The sequence below is a fragment of the Paramormyrops kingsleyae genome, unplaced genomic scaffold (assembly GCF_048594095.1).
Source record: "Paramormyrops kingsleyae isolate MSU_618 unplaced genomic scaffold, PKINGS_0.4 ups391, whole genome shotgun sequence".
Taxonomy (NCBI): Eukaryota; Metazoa; Chordata; class Actinopteri; order Osteoglossiformes; family Mormyridae; genus Paramormyrops; species Paramormyrops kingsleyae.
The window spans coordinates 1-13,872 of record NW_027326328.1 but is presented as its reverse complement, the minus strand read 5'-3'; the positions used below and the strand labels follow the sequence as shown (position 1 = coordinate 13,872).

At 40.8% G+C, this 13,872-nt stretch overlaps 1 protein-coding gene across 1 annotated transcript; it reads left to right on the top strand.

Moving 5' to 3' along the window:
• The first annotated feature begins 952 nt into the window (after positions 1–952).
• LOC140577560 (interleukin-1 receptor-like 1) lies at positions 953–13,842 on the top strand. Its single transcript, XM_072708841.1, has 10 exons — positions 953–1,011; positions 1,146–1,236; positions 1,595–1,640; positions 2,428–2,620; positions 3,773–3,956; positions 4,276–4,357; positions 4,962–5,033; positions 5,156–5,315; positions 5,868–6,010; positions 6,905–13,842. Exons 1-10 carry the CDS (start codon positions 977–979, stop codon positions 7,048–7,050), a joined length of 1,152 nt encoding a protein of 383 aa, XP_072564942.1. The 5' UTR covers positions 953–976; the 3' UTR covers positions 7,051–13,842.
• Positions 13,843–13,872: the final 30 nt, after the last annotated feature.

Below are 13,872 nucleotides of genomic sequence, written 5' to 3'. Positions count from 1 at the left end.
TCATGTCAGTGTTATTTTCTGTTGATTTAGCAGACAGTTTTATCCAAAGTGACACACGTTTGACAAAGCAGGGTCTGATAATCCTGGGCTAAGGGCCACACTCGGGGACCCAACAGTGAAATCACTCTGCCAACCCTGGCATTTGAAGCAGTGACCCTCTTATTACAGGAAGAGCAGCCTAACCCACTAAGCCACACACCATTCCCACTTAGCATTGTTAATCCGCCTCGTGAATTATTAGGAAGGCAAATCAAGCAACTTACAAAACCCCATTTGGCCCACTGATTTAAATAAGCCAAAATCATGAAGACACAAGAAGCAGTGCTTCCAGCACACACTGCACTTCGCTGCAGGTGAGTAGAGAGGTTGTTTCCTGGACTTTGCCACTGCCCTGAAATATCCATGCCTTCCCCCTTTTGCACAGTACAGTATGGTAATATTTTACTTGAGGGGGCACAAATAATGTACAATCTTAATGTATTAATTAACCAGAAACTAAGTGTTACATGCTGACCCAATGTTCATTCATTATTAATCAGTTATAATGGTTCATGTATTTCATGCAGTTACTATATTTGTTCATGATTTATACTTGAGTAGTAATTGACTTACTAAGTTCCTTGTGCCCCTACAAATAAAGTGTTACCATACAGGAATTCTGCACCTAAATCTCTTGCTATGAAGCAGCAGACTGGCTCAGTCCTTGCCCCTTTTCTTTTATGCATCAAGTTCATATTATCAAAGGTAACAGACTTACAGAGGCACTTAATCACACAATAATCAGAGCAAAGCAGAGGCATCAGGCTCTGTTTCCATGATGTTGATTAAACAAATTTGTCCAGCTCACTCTCAGCTCAGTAATGCGGTACTGTTGGTTGGATGTCTGCCAGACTGCAGGTAGATTTGAGTACTCATCTCTCTCCTGCAGCACATGATGTGAAATAAGGTACGGCCTAAACAGCATACAGCTCAGAGAATGCTAGCATACTGGGCATTGACCAGCAGTCAAAGGTGAGATTCTGCCAAATAAATGAGGCAGTGACACAAGAGTTAAAGCTCTGTGGTACTTATGAGAGAGTACTGGTGCAGAGACTGTATCTGACTGGAGCACACAGTAGATCAAAATTTCCTGTTTATCATCGCAGTGGGTGTGTTCTTACTCTTACCAAACATCATTTCACAAGAAATAGGTTACAGCATAAGAAAACATATTCTCATCCCCAACAGAACAATAATGTAAGTATTTCTTTTTTTCTGAACTAGATCTGAATTGTGTGTTTGTCGGTAGTTCAAAATACATCTTTATCAGTGAGTTTTTCTAATGCTAATCGTACAGTACTTGCGGTATTTCTAATGCCAATTACAGAGAATTCATGCAATTACTATATTTGTTCATGATATATTTGTTAATGAATGCACTAACAGATAATTATGTTCATCATAATGTTCATGAATGCACTAACAATAAGTAAAAGACAGATAAAAGGCTAACAGGAGATTACATGCAGTATTTGGCAAAAGTTTTGTTAAAAATTCTATGACGATTATTTACTGTAGCGTAACGTTTTGTGTCGACTTTTCCTTCCCCTTTCAGAGGATGAAGCTGATACAGCTGCTGCTTCTGTTCAGTTTTACACTGGGTAATCTTGAGAAGTTTAATATTTTATATTCAGTTACAGGCTTCATTTAATTTCTATACTTTATTTATGTCATGAAACTTTTCCTGGTGTATAATTGTGTGGGCAAAAAAAAAATTTGACTGGAGAATTGGTGAAAACCAGGTCCTATCAACAAGGTGGCTACATTACCAACCAGCAAAAAATGGGTAACACTTTAACAATTAACTGCACCTTCATAATGCCTTTATAATGCATTCATAAGCAGCATGTAAGTATACCTTAACATACCGTAACAGCTTTAATGTACATTAATAATAAACATTATACAATTATAAGATTATAATGTTTGTTATTTTCATTATTACTGTTCTATGAATGCATAATGAATGCATTATGAAGGTGCAGTTAAGGAATAGCGTCACCCAAAAATGTTAAATCTTAAATCTGTTAAGAATTGTACTTGCTTTAACAAAAGGCCTTATCCATGATGGTAGAAATATGTTAGGGTTAGGGACAGAGGTGACTGGTCCACAGAAATAGAGAAGGTTGTAAGTACCTCCTCTATTTTTGAGATCAAATTATGAAACAAGAAACTCAGTAAAATTGTCTTGTCTTTTAAAAACACATTTTCTCACTTCTTTGCAAAAATTCACTATTGTGATATTCTAAAATGTATCACCTCCTCAATTTTTTTCCCACCAGCCACCATTGGTTACTGTACAGCGGGATGATGGTTTGATGATGCCTAAATGCAGTCACTGAATTTGCAGACTAAGTGTATTGTTTTGTGACCCTCAGTTTTTTTCAGTTGCAGAATTTCTTAACATCAATGTCATCCAGGGAGAGGCTGTTCGTCTGCCTCCCTACAATCTGACAAACACAGAATACTTCTGGTACAGAAATGAAACGCTGATCAGCTCCGCCGCAGGACAGCGAGTGTTCTGCCAAGCAGGGTATCTTTTCTTCCTGCCAGTTCTTCACAATGACTCTGGAGTATACCGGTAATGTGACTATGCCGCATCATTTAGCCATATACATCTTAGCGAAGCATCTCATTGCATAATTTAGCACAATGCAGTGATGAATATGTCGTGTCAGGAGAGGCAGTCTGAATGGATGGCTGGATTTATATAGTTGCACCTTCACTACTGGTTTTCTGCTCCAAGTTATTCCAAATGTAAATTTATTTCCCACTAGAGAGAACAATTCAGCGACATTGCTGTGGATTTCTGCTCTTACTGAGAACTGAACTGACTGGGTCATAAGGCATTTGAGACAGTAATAAAATTGTCTTGTAAAGCTTATAACATTATTATTTTTTCTTTTTTCGTGGGTCTATTATAGCAACAAAGGGTAAACAAAGGTTTTTTCTTCAGATAGTTGCTTTAGTGGGTTTCATTAAACACAAGACTAGTGATAGTGGAAATCAAAACCATTATCAAACGTATGTAGAATGTCAATGATACAGAAGGGAAGATGTCTAATTGAAGTCTTTGTTCCTCAAGGCTCACTTGATGCCAATTCAAAATCCAGTAAAAAAAAGGGAAAACTTGTGTCCAGAGAAAACATAGTCCAGTCCCAAAAAATACAAGATATGCAGGATCCCTGTTAGCAACCCTAGAGATAAGTTCCTGTCCGTATCCAGAATCAGCATTGCAGTTCCAGTTATTTAATTTCCCAAATCGCTTTGGGCTTGTTTCCTCAGACGGTGCACAAAAATCAACTGAGCCTGTAAGCAGCACCTTCCCAGCTCCTTTTACACCACCCTCCTACCTCCTCACCAAACACAACCAAGAAACTCCTGTTTTCTTTTCCCTCCAAAATAAATTCCACCCCTCCACCTGGGACCTGTCCTCCCACAGATAATCCAGTCACCCTAGTGTTTGCCAAAAAAATTACAAGTGACAGTAAAGGAAAACAGAAAAAACACCCCATGGAACGTAATGGTTACAGGCCAGTAGGCTCACTACACCAGTGAAAATATTATGGTTTAGTATTTCTCTCCATAAAAATGCATTTGAGATAAAACCGGACAGCTTGTTTGATGGATTTATGTGAATGCAATTCACTTTTATTGCTGTGTTATTTCTATAGAAAACATTGACATTAAGTTATATCAGATTGCTAAAATAAGCCTATTTTTGTTATTTGAGGCTAACAACCAAGCAAAGAGATTCATTAAACATAACAGTCCAGGTCTACGATGAGGAACCTTTCAATCAAACCCTCCTGTATAAGTCTGTATTTGGATTAGCTGCCACTAATCCCAGTGTCAATTGCCCTACTGCAGTATGGATGTTATGTCAGGATGTCAGAGGAAGTTTCACATGGTATAAGGTATGTGCAAAGAACAATCATACTCAGCAGTGCTTATCTTTTTAGCAAACATTAATTCAGGGTAATTTATTCACCTTCTTGAAAATCATTTTGACAATCATACATTACTTAATTTTACAAGGGTACAATAGTGAGATTCTACGTCATATTGGGGTCACAAGTCTTTGACTATTTAATTTCACTACATAATCAGTAGTGTACCCTGAAAGACCCTTGTCTCCGGAGCTAAACTTGCACATGATATATTCTCCGCCTTCATTAACTGTAAAGAGCTACTCCAGCCCAGCTCCACACCTTCACACATCTTTTGTCTTTTCAGGATTTTATACACAAACCAAAGAGGTCAACGAAATATTTTCAGATTTTTAACGCATCTAAAGAGCATGAAGGGATCTATACCTGTAAGTGCACATGGATGAGCATGAATAAGACATTCATTACATCTGCATCCAGGGAATTCAAAATTAAAGGTGGGGTTTTGTTATCACTGATTTTCCCAAATTACATATTTATTCAGAGAGACTACAGTAGTGAGCAAGTGTGTGTTTTATTAACTTGTATTTCTCAGAGGTACAGCAGCAGGGAGCTGGGAGTGTGAGCTTTGCCAAGTAATTAATAATAATTAAATAATTTAGTGATCAGTGGTCATTGTTGACACACCACAGCACACAGTGCACAACATCGAAATGTGTCCTCTGCATTTAACCCATATGTGATGTTGTGACATAGCAGGGGGCAGCTAATTCAGCACCCGGGGAGCAGTGCTTGGGGGCGGTACCTTGCTCAGGATACCTCAGTGGTACCTTGCTGGTCGGGGATTCGAACCTGCAATCTCAATTAAAAGTGCACTTGTAATTGAAAAACAATCAAAAATGAGGAACCTTTAACTCAGGGGTTAAATAAAGCCAATTTTAAAAAATCTGATGCATCTGACAATGGCCAGTCCATGAATACCGCCCTGTTTTATCAGTAACCATCTCTTGTGTTGCACTTGGGTTTACCCAGGCCCAGGTCCTGTCACCTATCCTCCATCTTTCAGATTTCCCACCAATGGCACAGCTGAGACTGGAGAGTTAGGTAAGTGTGGCTACAGTAATCTATTCACATTAGCCATCGGGTTAAACAGAGTCGTGCCTAGTGGATCAAACAATGATTTCTAAATTGTGAAACTATGAATCTAATGTCTGTTCACTATCCAGGTTCTCCAAAGAAGATGGTCTGTAAAGTGTCCTTTGGGTACTGCCAGGAAGACTGTGAGGTTGGGTGGAAGATAAATGGGGCCGATCCTCAGAAGCACATGGTGCACAAGGACAAAACTGCCAACTGTACGAACAGCAGGTTCATTATGGAAACGAGCTGGTAGGGTCAAATTAATGTGCATGTACATTCAAAACATAAATGTGACTACCAGGTAGAATGGGGATGAAGAGGAGAGTATTTGTGTTGCTTGTTGTCCTGTTTTACATCATCTTCCATTGCTGAAGACCCGCTCCCGATACTAAGAACAGATGTACAGAGGATGGTAAAAATCCCTGAATGTCGTTCTTAAATATCGAGGATGCATCAGATGCATCCTTGCCAAACAAGAACAATCTCATGATTCATTATGTCCCAAGTTTATTCTTGGGAGGCAAGTGGCAAGACAGGCATTCTCTGTATTGAGAAGCACCCCGTGTCACTCTGGTTTGCCAAAGTAGGTACAAAATTGGCATGTGGATCTGCAGGTAGACTTGGCCCATGATGGCTAAATATGATGACCTTCTCGTTTTGTAACTCCACTGATGTGCCATGTGAATTTTCACAGTCTGACTATATTTCGACATCTACTTCACTAAATACCGATGAAGAGAGATTATCAGAAAGCAATGAAGACATAGTGGCTGTATTTCATTCTGTGTTATTTGCTTTAAGGGAAAAAGAAAACGACATGACTATTTACAAGGCTGTTTTGACCATCTGTAAAGTGACCATGGAAGACTTCCAAACTAAGTTTTGGTGTGTCGCGGAGACACCTAACCGATGGGAGTTTGTGACGGTCTCCTTGAGAATCAGTGGTGAGAGGACAGCTACACACCAGCATTCTCATACCTACTGTAACTGCCTAGTGTACCTGACATCAGTGGGGAGAGCAAGAACAGGAATGAGAGTTTTGGGACTAGAATGCACTCAATTTTGAGCAAGCCTAACGACAGGCCTGTAAATGTTATTTTTCTTCATAAAGCAGAACTAGCAAAATTCTGTAAGTAGCTACTGCAGTGAACGGTGGTTTTCAGTTCTCATTCTGTCTTTATAGGTCTTGTGATGAGTGGTATGAGCTACATTACTAACTAGCTTGCTCCATAATTGCTTACTTACAGTAGTTGTCATGTGGAGATTTTTATATGTCCCCATAAGAGTTGGGACACTACAATCACTGCAACTGACAACTGTTAACTGAACATGTGGTTTATGTATTAGCCTGGGTAAAGACAAAGAAACATGAATCGGTACATGCTCTGTTACTCCATTTTTCTCACATACATATTGTTGCGTCGGGCCAGGCAAGCAGTCAAGGGCAAGCTGTAAATGCAAGCAAAACAGGATTTATTGACGATAGACAGACTCTGAACAGGGAACGAGACAATGTAAATGACAGACCTGGCGATACAGACTCAGACGTGGACTTAAATACACAGAATCACTCAGAAATAACACGGAACAGCTGAATACAATCGGGAATTCACATGAGGTAACGAGGGGGGCGTGGCACACGGAAAGATCGTATGAGCAGGTCATGACACATATGCACAACCTTTTCTGCCCTAAGTATACTCAGATACATCCTGAATATCGGAGGCACTGGTGGTAGAATCTAGCACATGCTGTATCCTTCAGTGCTCATATATGGCACTCTGTTAGTCATTGGTTCTGACTGGCATGACAGCATACGCTTGTGTTCTGTTTTACAGAGACAATGTACAAATGCTTGATAGTACACCTGAGCATTATGGGGGTCCTGATCCTGACTACTGTAGCTTTCAGAGTCTTCATGATAGACCTGGCTCTTATTTATCGAGATGTTTTTAAGATGCATAGCAGTAAAAAAGGTGAGTAGGAAATTACATTCAAATGATTATATTTGCAGCTATAACAGACAGTCCCCCCTTTACGGCTATAACACCTGCCGCTCTTCTGGGAAGGCTTTCCACAAGATTTTGGAGTTTGTCTGTGGGAACATTTGCCCATTCATCTAATAGAGCATTTGTGAGGTCAGGCACTGATGTTGGATGTGAAGGCCTGGCTCACAACCTCTGTTCTAGCTCATCCCAAGGATGGGGTTGAGGTCAGGGGTCTGTGCAGACTAGTCAAGTTCTTCCACACCAAACTCACCCAACCATGTCTTTACGGACTGGGGCAATAGGGCACAGACATGCTGGAACAGAAAAGGGCCTTCTCCAAAATGTTTACACAAAGTTGGAAGCATTGAATTGTCCAAAATGTCTTAGTATGCTGAAGCATTAAGAGTTCCTTTCACTGGAACTAAGGGGCCAAGCCCAAACCCATCCCATCCGCCAAACCCACACTCAGACTGCCAGACAGAGAAGTGTGATTCATCCTGCCACAGAGCACATTTCCACTGCTCCAGGGTGCAGTGGCAGCATGCTTTACACCACTCCATCTGAGAGAGCGTTGGTGAGCCTCAGCACTCGGTGACCCTGCTCTGCTACTTTACCTGGTCTGGCACTTCATGGCTGAATTTCTATTGTCCCTAAATACATCCACTTTGCAATAATACCACTTACAATTGCCCGTGGAATATCTAGCAGGAAAGAAATTTCAGAAACTGACTTAATGAAAAGGTGGCATCCTATGACAGCACCATGCTTGAATTCACAGAGCTATTCAGAGCGAACTATTCTTTCAGAAATGTTTATAAACTTCCCCAGTAATCTCAGAGATGTGAGACAACAGCAGATACATTTTTTGGCTTGTTAAACAATGTAAAGATTTTACAATCTATTTTTCCAAAAGAAGAGGTTGAAAAGTAGGCAGAGACCCACAGAATTTATTTTTAAATATACAAAATTTACCAAGCAAAATTAAGAAGTTAACAACATTCTTCAAACAAATGGTACTATCATCAAAATTAAAATATATCTAATGGTCTTTTAAGGTAAAAGTATATGAGTGATTATTGAAACTGAAGATATGAATGAATGAACATTACACTTATTTAGCACTTTTCAAGACACCCAAAGCCCTTTACAGAGTCAATGGGGAGCCGCTTCAACCACGACCACTGTGTAGCCCCCACCTGGATGATGCGACAGCAGCCATTCTGCACCAGTATGCCTCCCACACGGTACCTAAGGTGGTGAAGAAGCAGGGCATCCCTGTCACTGCACTGGAGCATTGGGATGCACACAGACCACAGGATGGGCTCCCCCTGTTGGCCACACCAATACTTCTTCCAGCAGCAACTCGATCAGCCTTCCTAGTTGATCTCCCATCCAAGTACTGGCCAGTAGGGTGGGGTGAAAAAAATCAAAATTTCCAATAGCAATTTCCAATAGTGCAGAAAAGTTATCACTGGACCTCGTTATTAAACGTGCAAAATGTCTTTGAAATAGGTTAATATTTTCAGGCTCCGCAACGCGATCGAAGTTTTCACCTGTCACATCAATGCGCAGATCCACGCTATGTATCATCCATATCATAATGCAATGTAAAATTGTTCCAATTTAATACAAGAACCTAACAATTGGTCCGTGACAATGAGTAAGTGGGAAACGACTCATTCAGAAATGTGGCGCTCAGGAGCATGTTTACACTGACATACTGGCAATATACACTATCCATTATCTATACCACAGGAGCATGTTTACACTGACATACTGGCAATATACACTATCCATTATCTATACAACAGGAGCATGTTTACACTGACATACTGGCAATATACACTATCCATTATCTATACAACAGGAGCATGTTTACACTGACATACTGGCAATATACACTATCCATTATCTATACAACAGGAGCATGCTTACACTGACATACTGGCAATATACACTATCCATTATCTATACCACAGGAGCATGTTTACACTGACATACTGGCAATATACACTATCCATTATCTATACCACAGGAGCATGTTTACACTGACATACTGGCAATATACACTATCCATTATCTATACAACAGGAGCATGTTTACACTGACATACTGGCAATACACACTATCCATTATCTATACAACAGGAGCATGTTTACACTGACATACTGGCAATACACACTATCCATTATCTATACCGCTTTATCCATCTGGTTCTTACCAAAAATATTGGGACACCCCTCCAAATCATTGAATTCAGGTGTGTTGGAAACTTTTTCCTTTGTCGAAGCAGAGACCAGGAGACGTTGGGATATCTTTCCGGCCGAAGTTCCTCTTTATTGAGAACTCGCCATGCGTCGCTGTAGTCATCCAAGTCTGACTAAAACTCAGCTCGGCAGAGTTTATACGTTTCAAAGGGGGAGGGATACACCGAGGTGGAGACCAACTAAACAAAGCATAGTAACTTCCAGGAATCAGCCTGGAAGTTTCCCAGCCCTGATTTCATCAGCATAACAGTGCCTTTCAAATGCCTCTCCAGGTGCTAATCTAATTAGCCTGATAGTATCACTCAGATCTTCACATTATCATAGCGACAAAGGCACAGCCTGGCCTTGAGATTAGCATTCACCTTTACTTTGGGCCCCTACCCAGTGATCAGGAAGTTCATAAAGATTAAATGTTAATGTCTCAGACACCTGGGCCCCCAGACTTGATCTTATTAGAATGTCCCCCATCCTTACCTCCAACTGCAAATCCAATGTGCCTATCTCTTTCAGTTCATACACTGTTATGTTGGAAGCCAGACTGAACAATTTATAAATTTGTAATCCTACAATTCCCCCTTTGAGAGTTCTAATAACTCTCACAACATACAAATTTAGACACTTAATTCTTGTAACTTGTGACCGTTACAGGCACATAGCACTTGTTCTGTTGTTGATGGCAGTGATGAATGCCATAATGACATAAAGGAAAGAAAGAAAAAACATTTAGATAGAGTCTGTGAAGTTCTTATGGATAATAGTCTTTTCTGGTTGGAGCTGTCATTTCTTCTTGATGGGTGCGGGTTATTCGTTGAATGAAACACTTGATACTGTGGACACATCCAACAAGGCGTTTCTTGACATGCTCATCAATTCTAAGAAGATGTTGTTTCTGGAGTCTACAGCTTGTGCAATGTCCATGATGATTACTAGTACGGCAATCTTGATCATGTTGATAGATGACTGACGTTCTCGTATGTGATTCTCTGCGTTGTGTATTTTTAAAATATTTTTTTTAAATTTTATTATTTATTTTCTCTTCTGTGACAGTTGGCTCGGTAGTGGGTCTAGTAGTCGGTCAGAAGTTGTGGCTTCCTTTGCCGGTGAGGAGGTCAGTGTGTATGGGTCCCGGGACAGCCATCAAGTGGTATCTGCACAGAGTAAGAAAGAAAACAAAAGACGACAGAGCAGTATCTGTTGTACAAAACTTGCCAACACTAAGGTTGTATCCTCTGTTCGATCTGTGTCTACTATCTTTCCTTCTTTTCCTATCTCTTAATTCCCGAGACACCTAAAGAGCAGTGAGGTCAGGATGGCCTAGTAGATGGGGAAGGCCTATGTGGGAGTCTTCACCGCAGGGTTTGGCCCCCGATGCCTGTTGCAGTCGGTTCTTCCCTGGGCTCCTCACTGGTCCGTGTGTCCTATCCTATCCCTGCCGGTGGGGGAACAACTTTACAGTGTGACACATGAGTCCAGGTTTTCCTTCCCTGACACAACACTGCAGCTGCTGTAATCAACATCACTTGATGTGGTCCGTGCCACTTAGGCTCTAATGGCTTGTTTCTAAATGATATTATCATGACCCACTGACCTGGGATGATTGTGTGTCCACCTTCTGGTGGAGTCTGCCAACACGATTCAACTCTCTCTCTGGCACTGGTGCTAAACGTAGCTGCTGCTACTCTCACCTTTGCCTTAACATCAGCATCCCTTTCCCATGCCGCTAACCTGTCGAGGTTAGCTCTGAGAGTCATGCTAGACCAGGTTAGATCTAGGAATGGCAATGCTTTTCTGTTCTCGGCTATAAGGCCATCTGACCAGATGCGGACTAGGGGTCCCTTATCATCAAGCACACTTTCAGAATCCTCAATTATTCCACTGTAAGTTACAGCTGACTGACAAAACCTTTCAGTATATTCATTTACAGATTCTTCTCTCTTTTGCACACAGTTAATAATTCTGGACCAGTCTACCTTGGGTCCCATGATGTCCTTTAGAATTTTCAAAACACCTTCTCTCAAATCACCTTTACTGGCATGTTGCAGTTCAGAAGTCACAGCAGACTCAAAACGGTTGAATTCAGATTCAGTTAGAATTTGTGACATCAGCTGTGTGACTTCTTCTAATGACATGTTGTAGAGACGCATTTTGCTGATCAAAGCTCTTCTAAATTCAGAAAAATTAGTGTGTGCTGAGGGTAAGCTCTGGGATAGTCTTTCTATATCCTTAGGTCCTAGTGATTTAGTAACAGTTTGTACTTGTACAACAGAAGCGTTGGGAGTAACGCTTTCAATTCTCTCAATTCCCTGAGATCTCCTTTTAGCACCACATACCTCCACTGAATTTACAGGCACATCAGTTACTGATTGGATGGCTACATTGGTTTCAAAGAAATCTTGTAGGTCAGGATAGTTGTTATCAGGCTGACTAACTTCCTCCACATCAGTTCTGACTGAAGCTTTGTTGCGGTTCAATTTTTTAGTCAAAAAGGATACTCCCGCACGGAGCTCCTGGATCTGTTCCTCTAGCTCTGAGATACGCTGGGACTGTTGTGTACCTAGTGCTAAACTAAATTCTCTATGGCAACAGATAATGCCTTTTATATTTTTCTTGCGAATACATGCTCCTAATACCTTTTTACACTCATCTACAGACCAAGTCTTGTCTGGATGGATCTCATACTTCTGAGTTAGTTCTTGTCTCACTTTCTCAGTAACTATTAGGTTCATTTGCACTCCTAACAGTGATTTGAATTCACTATCAGACCATGAAGGAGTCGCAAGACCACCCTTTTTAGTGGTGGGGATCAGTGTAGCATTCTTCTTGAACATTTTGTGAATTTGTTCGCTACCACACCATCAAAACACTAAAACCTCTCTGATCAACAGAGGCCTGTTACGCTTGTTAACACAAATCAACTATTGTTAATCTTCCCTGGCAAAGCAGAGGATAACACCCATATTAGCACATAATGCTACTCTTCCCTGCCTGAACAGAGGATACCACACAAATATTAGAACGTAATTCTAATCTTCCCTGCCTGAACAGAGGATAACACACAAATATTAGAACGTAATTCTAATCTTCCCTGCCTGAACAGAGGATAACACACAAATATTAGAACGTAATTCTAATCTTCCCTGCCTGAACAGAGGATACCACACAAATATTAGAACGTAATTCTAATCTTCCCTGCCTGAACAGAGGATAACACACCAATATTAGAACTATAATTCTAATCTTCCCTGCCTGAACAGAGGATAACACACAAATATTAGAACGTAATTCTAATCTTCCCTGCCTGAACAGAGGATAACCCACAAATATTAGAACGTAATTCTAATCTTCCCTGCCTGAACAGAGGATAACCTTCATCTCTAAAAAGAAACTTTTTTAGAGGATAACTTAGTTAACCAAACCCTACAGCAGCCTGTTAACTCTTCCCTGACAGCGCAGAGGATGACGAATTTGTACTGGTCTTAAAGGTTCTTTTGAATAGAGTGGCACTCACCAATCCTTGGTTGTACAAAAAAATTCTGTCTGGAATGAAGTCAGTTCTTGAAGCTTACAGTTTCAATCTGGATTCAGGTGAGGAGCTCTATCCGGGTCACGGCACCAAAACTGTTGGAAACTTTTTCCTTTGTCGAAGCAGAGACCAGGAGACGTTGGGATATCTTTCCGGCCGAAGTTCCTCTTTATTGAGAACTCGCCATGCGTCGCTGTAGTCATCCAAGTCTGACTAAAACTCAGCTCGGCAGAGTTTATACGTTTCAAAGGGGGAGGGATACACCGAGGTGGAGACCAACTAAACAAAGCATAGTAACTTCCAGGAATCAGCCTGGAAGTTTCCCAGCCCTGATTTCATCAGCATAACAGTGCCTTTCAAATGCCTCTCCAGGTGCTAATCTAATTAGCCTGATAGTATCACTCAGATCTTCACATTATCATAGCGACAAAGGCACAGCCTGGCCTTGAGATTAGCATTCACCTTTACTTTGGGCCCCTACCCAGTGATCAGGAAGTTCATAAAGATTAAATGTTAATGTCTCAGACACCTGGGCCCCCAGACTTGATCTTATTAGAATGTCCCCCATCCTTACCTCCAACTGCAAATCCAATGTGCCTATCTCTTTCAGTTCATACACTGTTATGTTGGAAGCCAGACTGAACAATTTATAAATTTGTAATCCTACAGGTGTCCCAGTATTTTTGGTAATATAGTGTATCTATCCATTTTGACTGTCAGGCTTAATACTTTTCATTTTGGTGGCACTGAGGAACAGTTTTACATTGCGTTATGATATGGATGATACGTAGCGTGGATCTGCTCATTGATGTGACGGGTGATTAATCGTAATGCACGTAGAGCCGCAGAGCGATGTAATGTATGTGTATGGCTGATACCCAGTAAAAATCTGCGTTACCTGAACTTTGGTATTTTGTAGTGATTATCATGTTGTGAAAATGCACAAACACAACACTGATGAGTATAGATAATGGATAGTGTATATTGCCCATTGATGTGACAGGTGAAAACTTCGATCGCGTTGCGGA

Coding starts and splice junctions, on each gene's coding strand:
- LOC140577560 (XM_072708841.1), top strand. CDS start 977: ATGCTAGCATACTGGGCATTGACCAGCAGTCAAAG. Junction 1,012..1,145: donor GCATTGACCAGCAGTCAAAG/GTGAGATTCTGC, acceptor TTATCATCGCAG/TGGGTGTGTTCTTACTCTTA. Junction 1,641..2,427: donor TCTGTTCAGTTTTACACTGG/GTAATCTTGAGA, acceptor AGTTTTTTTCAG/TTGCAGAATTTCTTAACATC.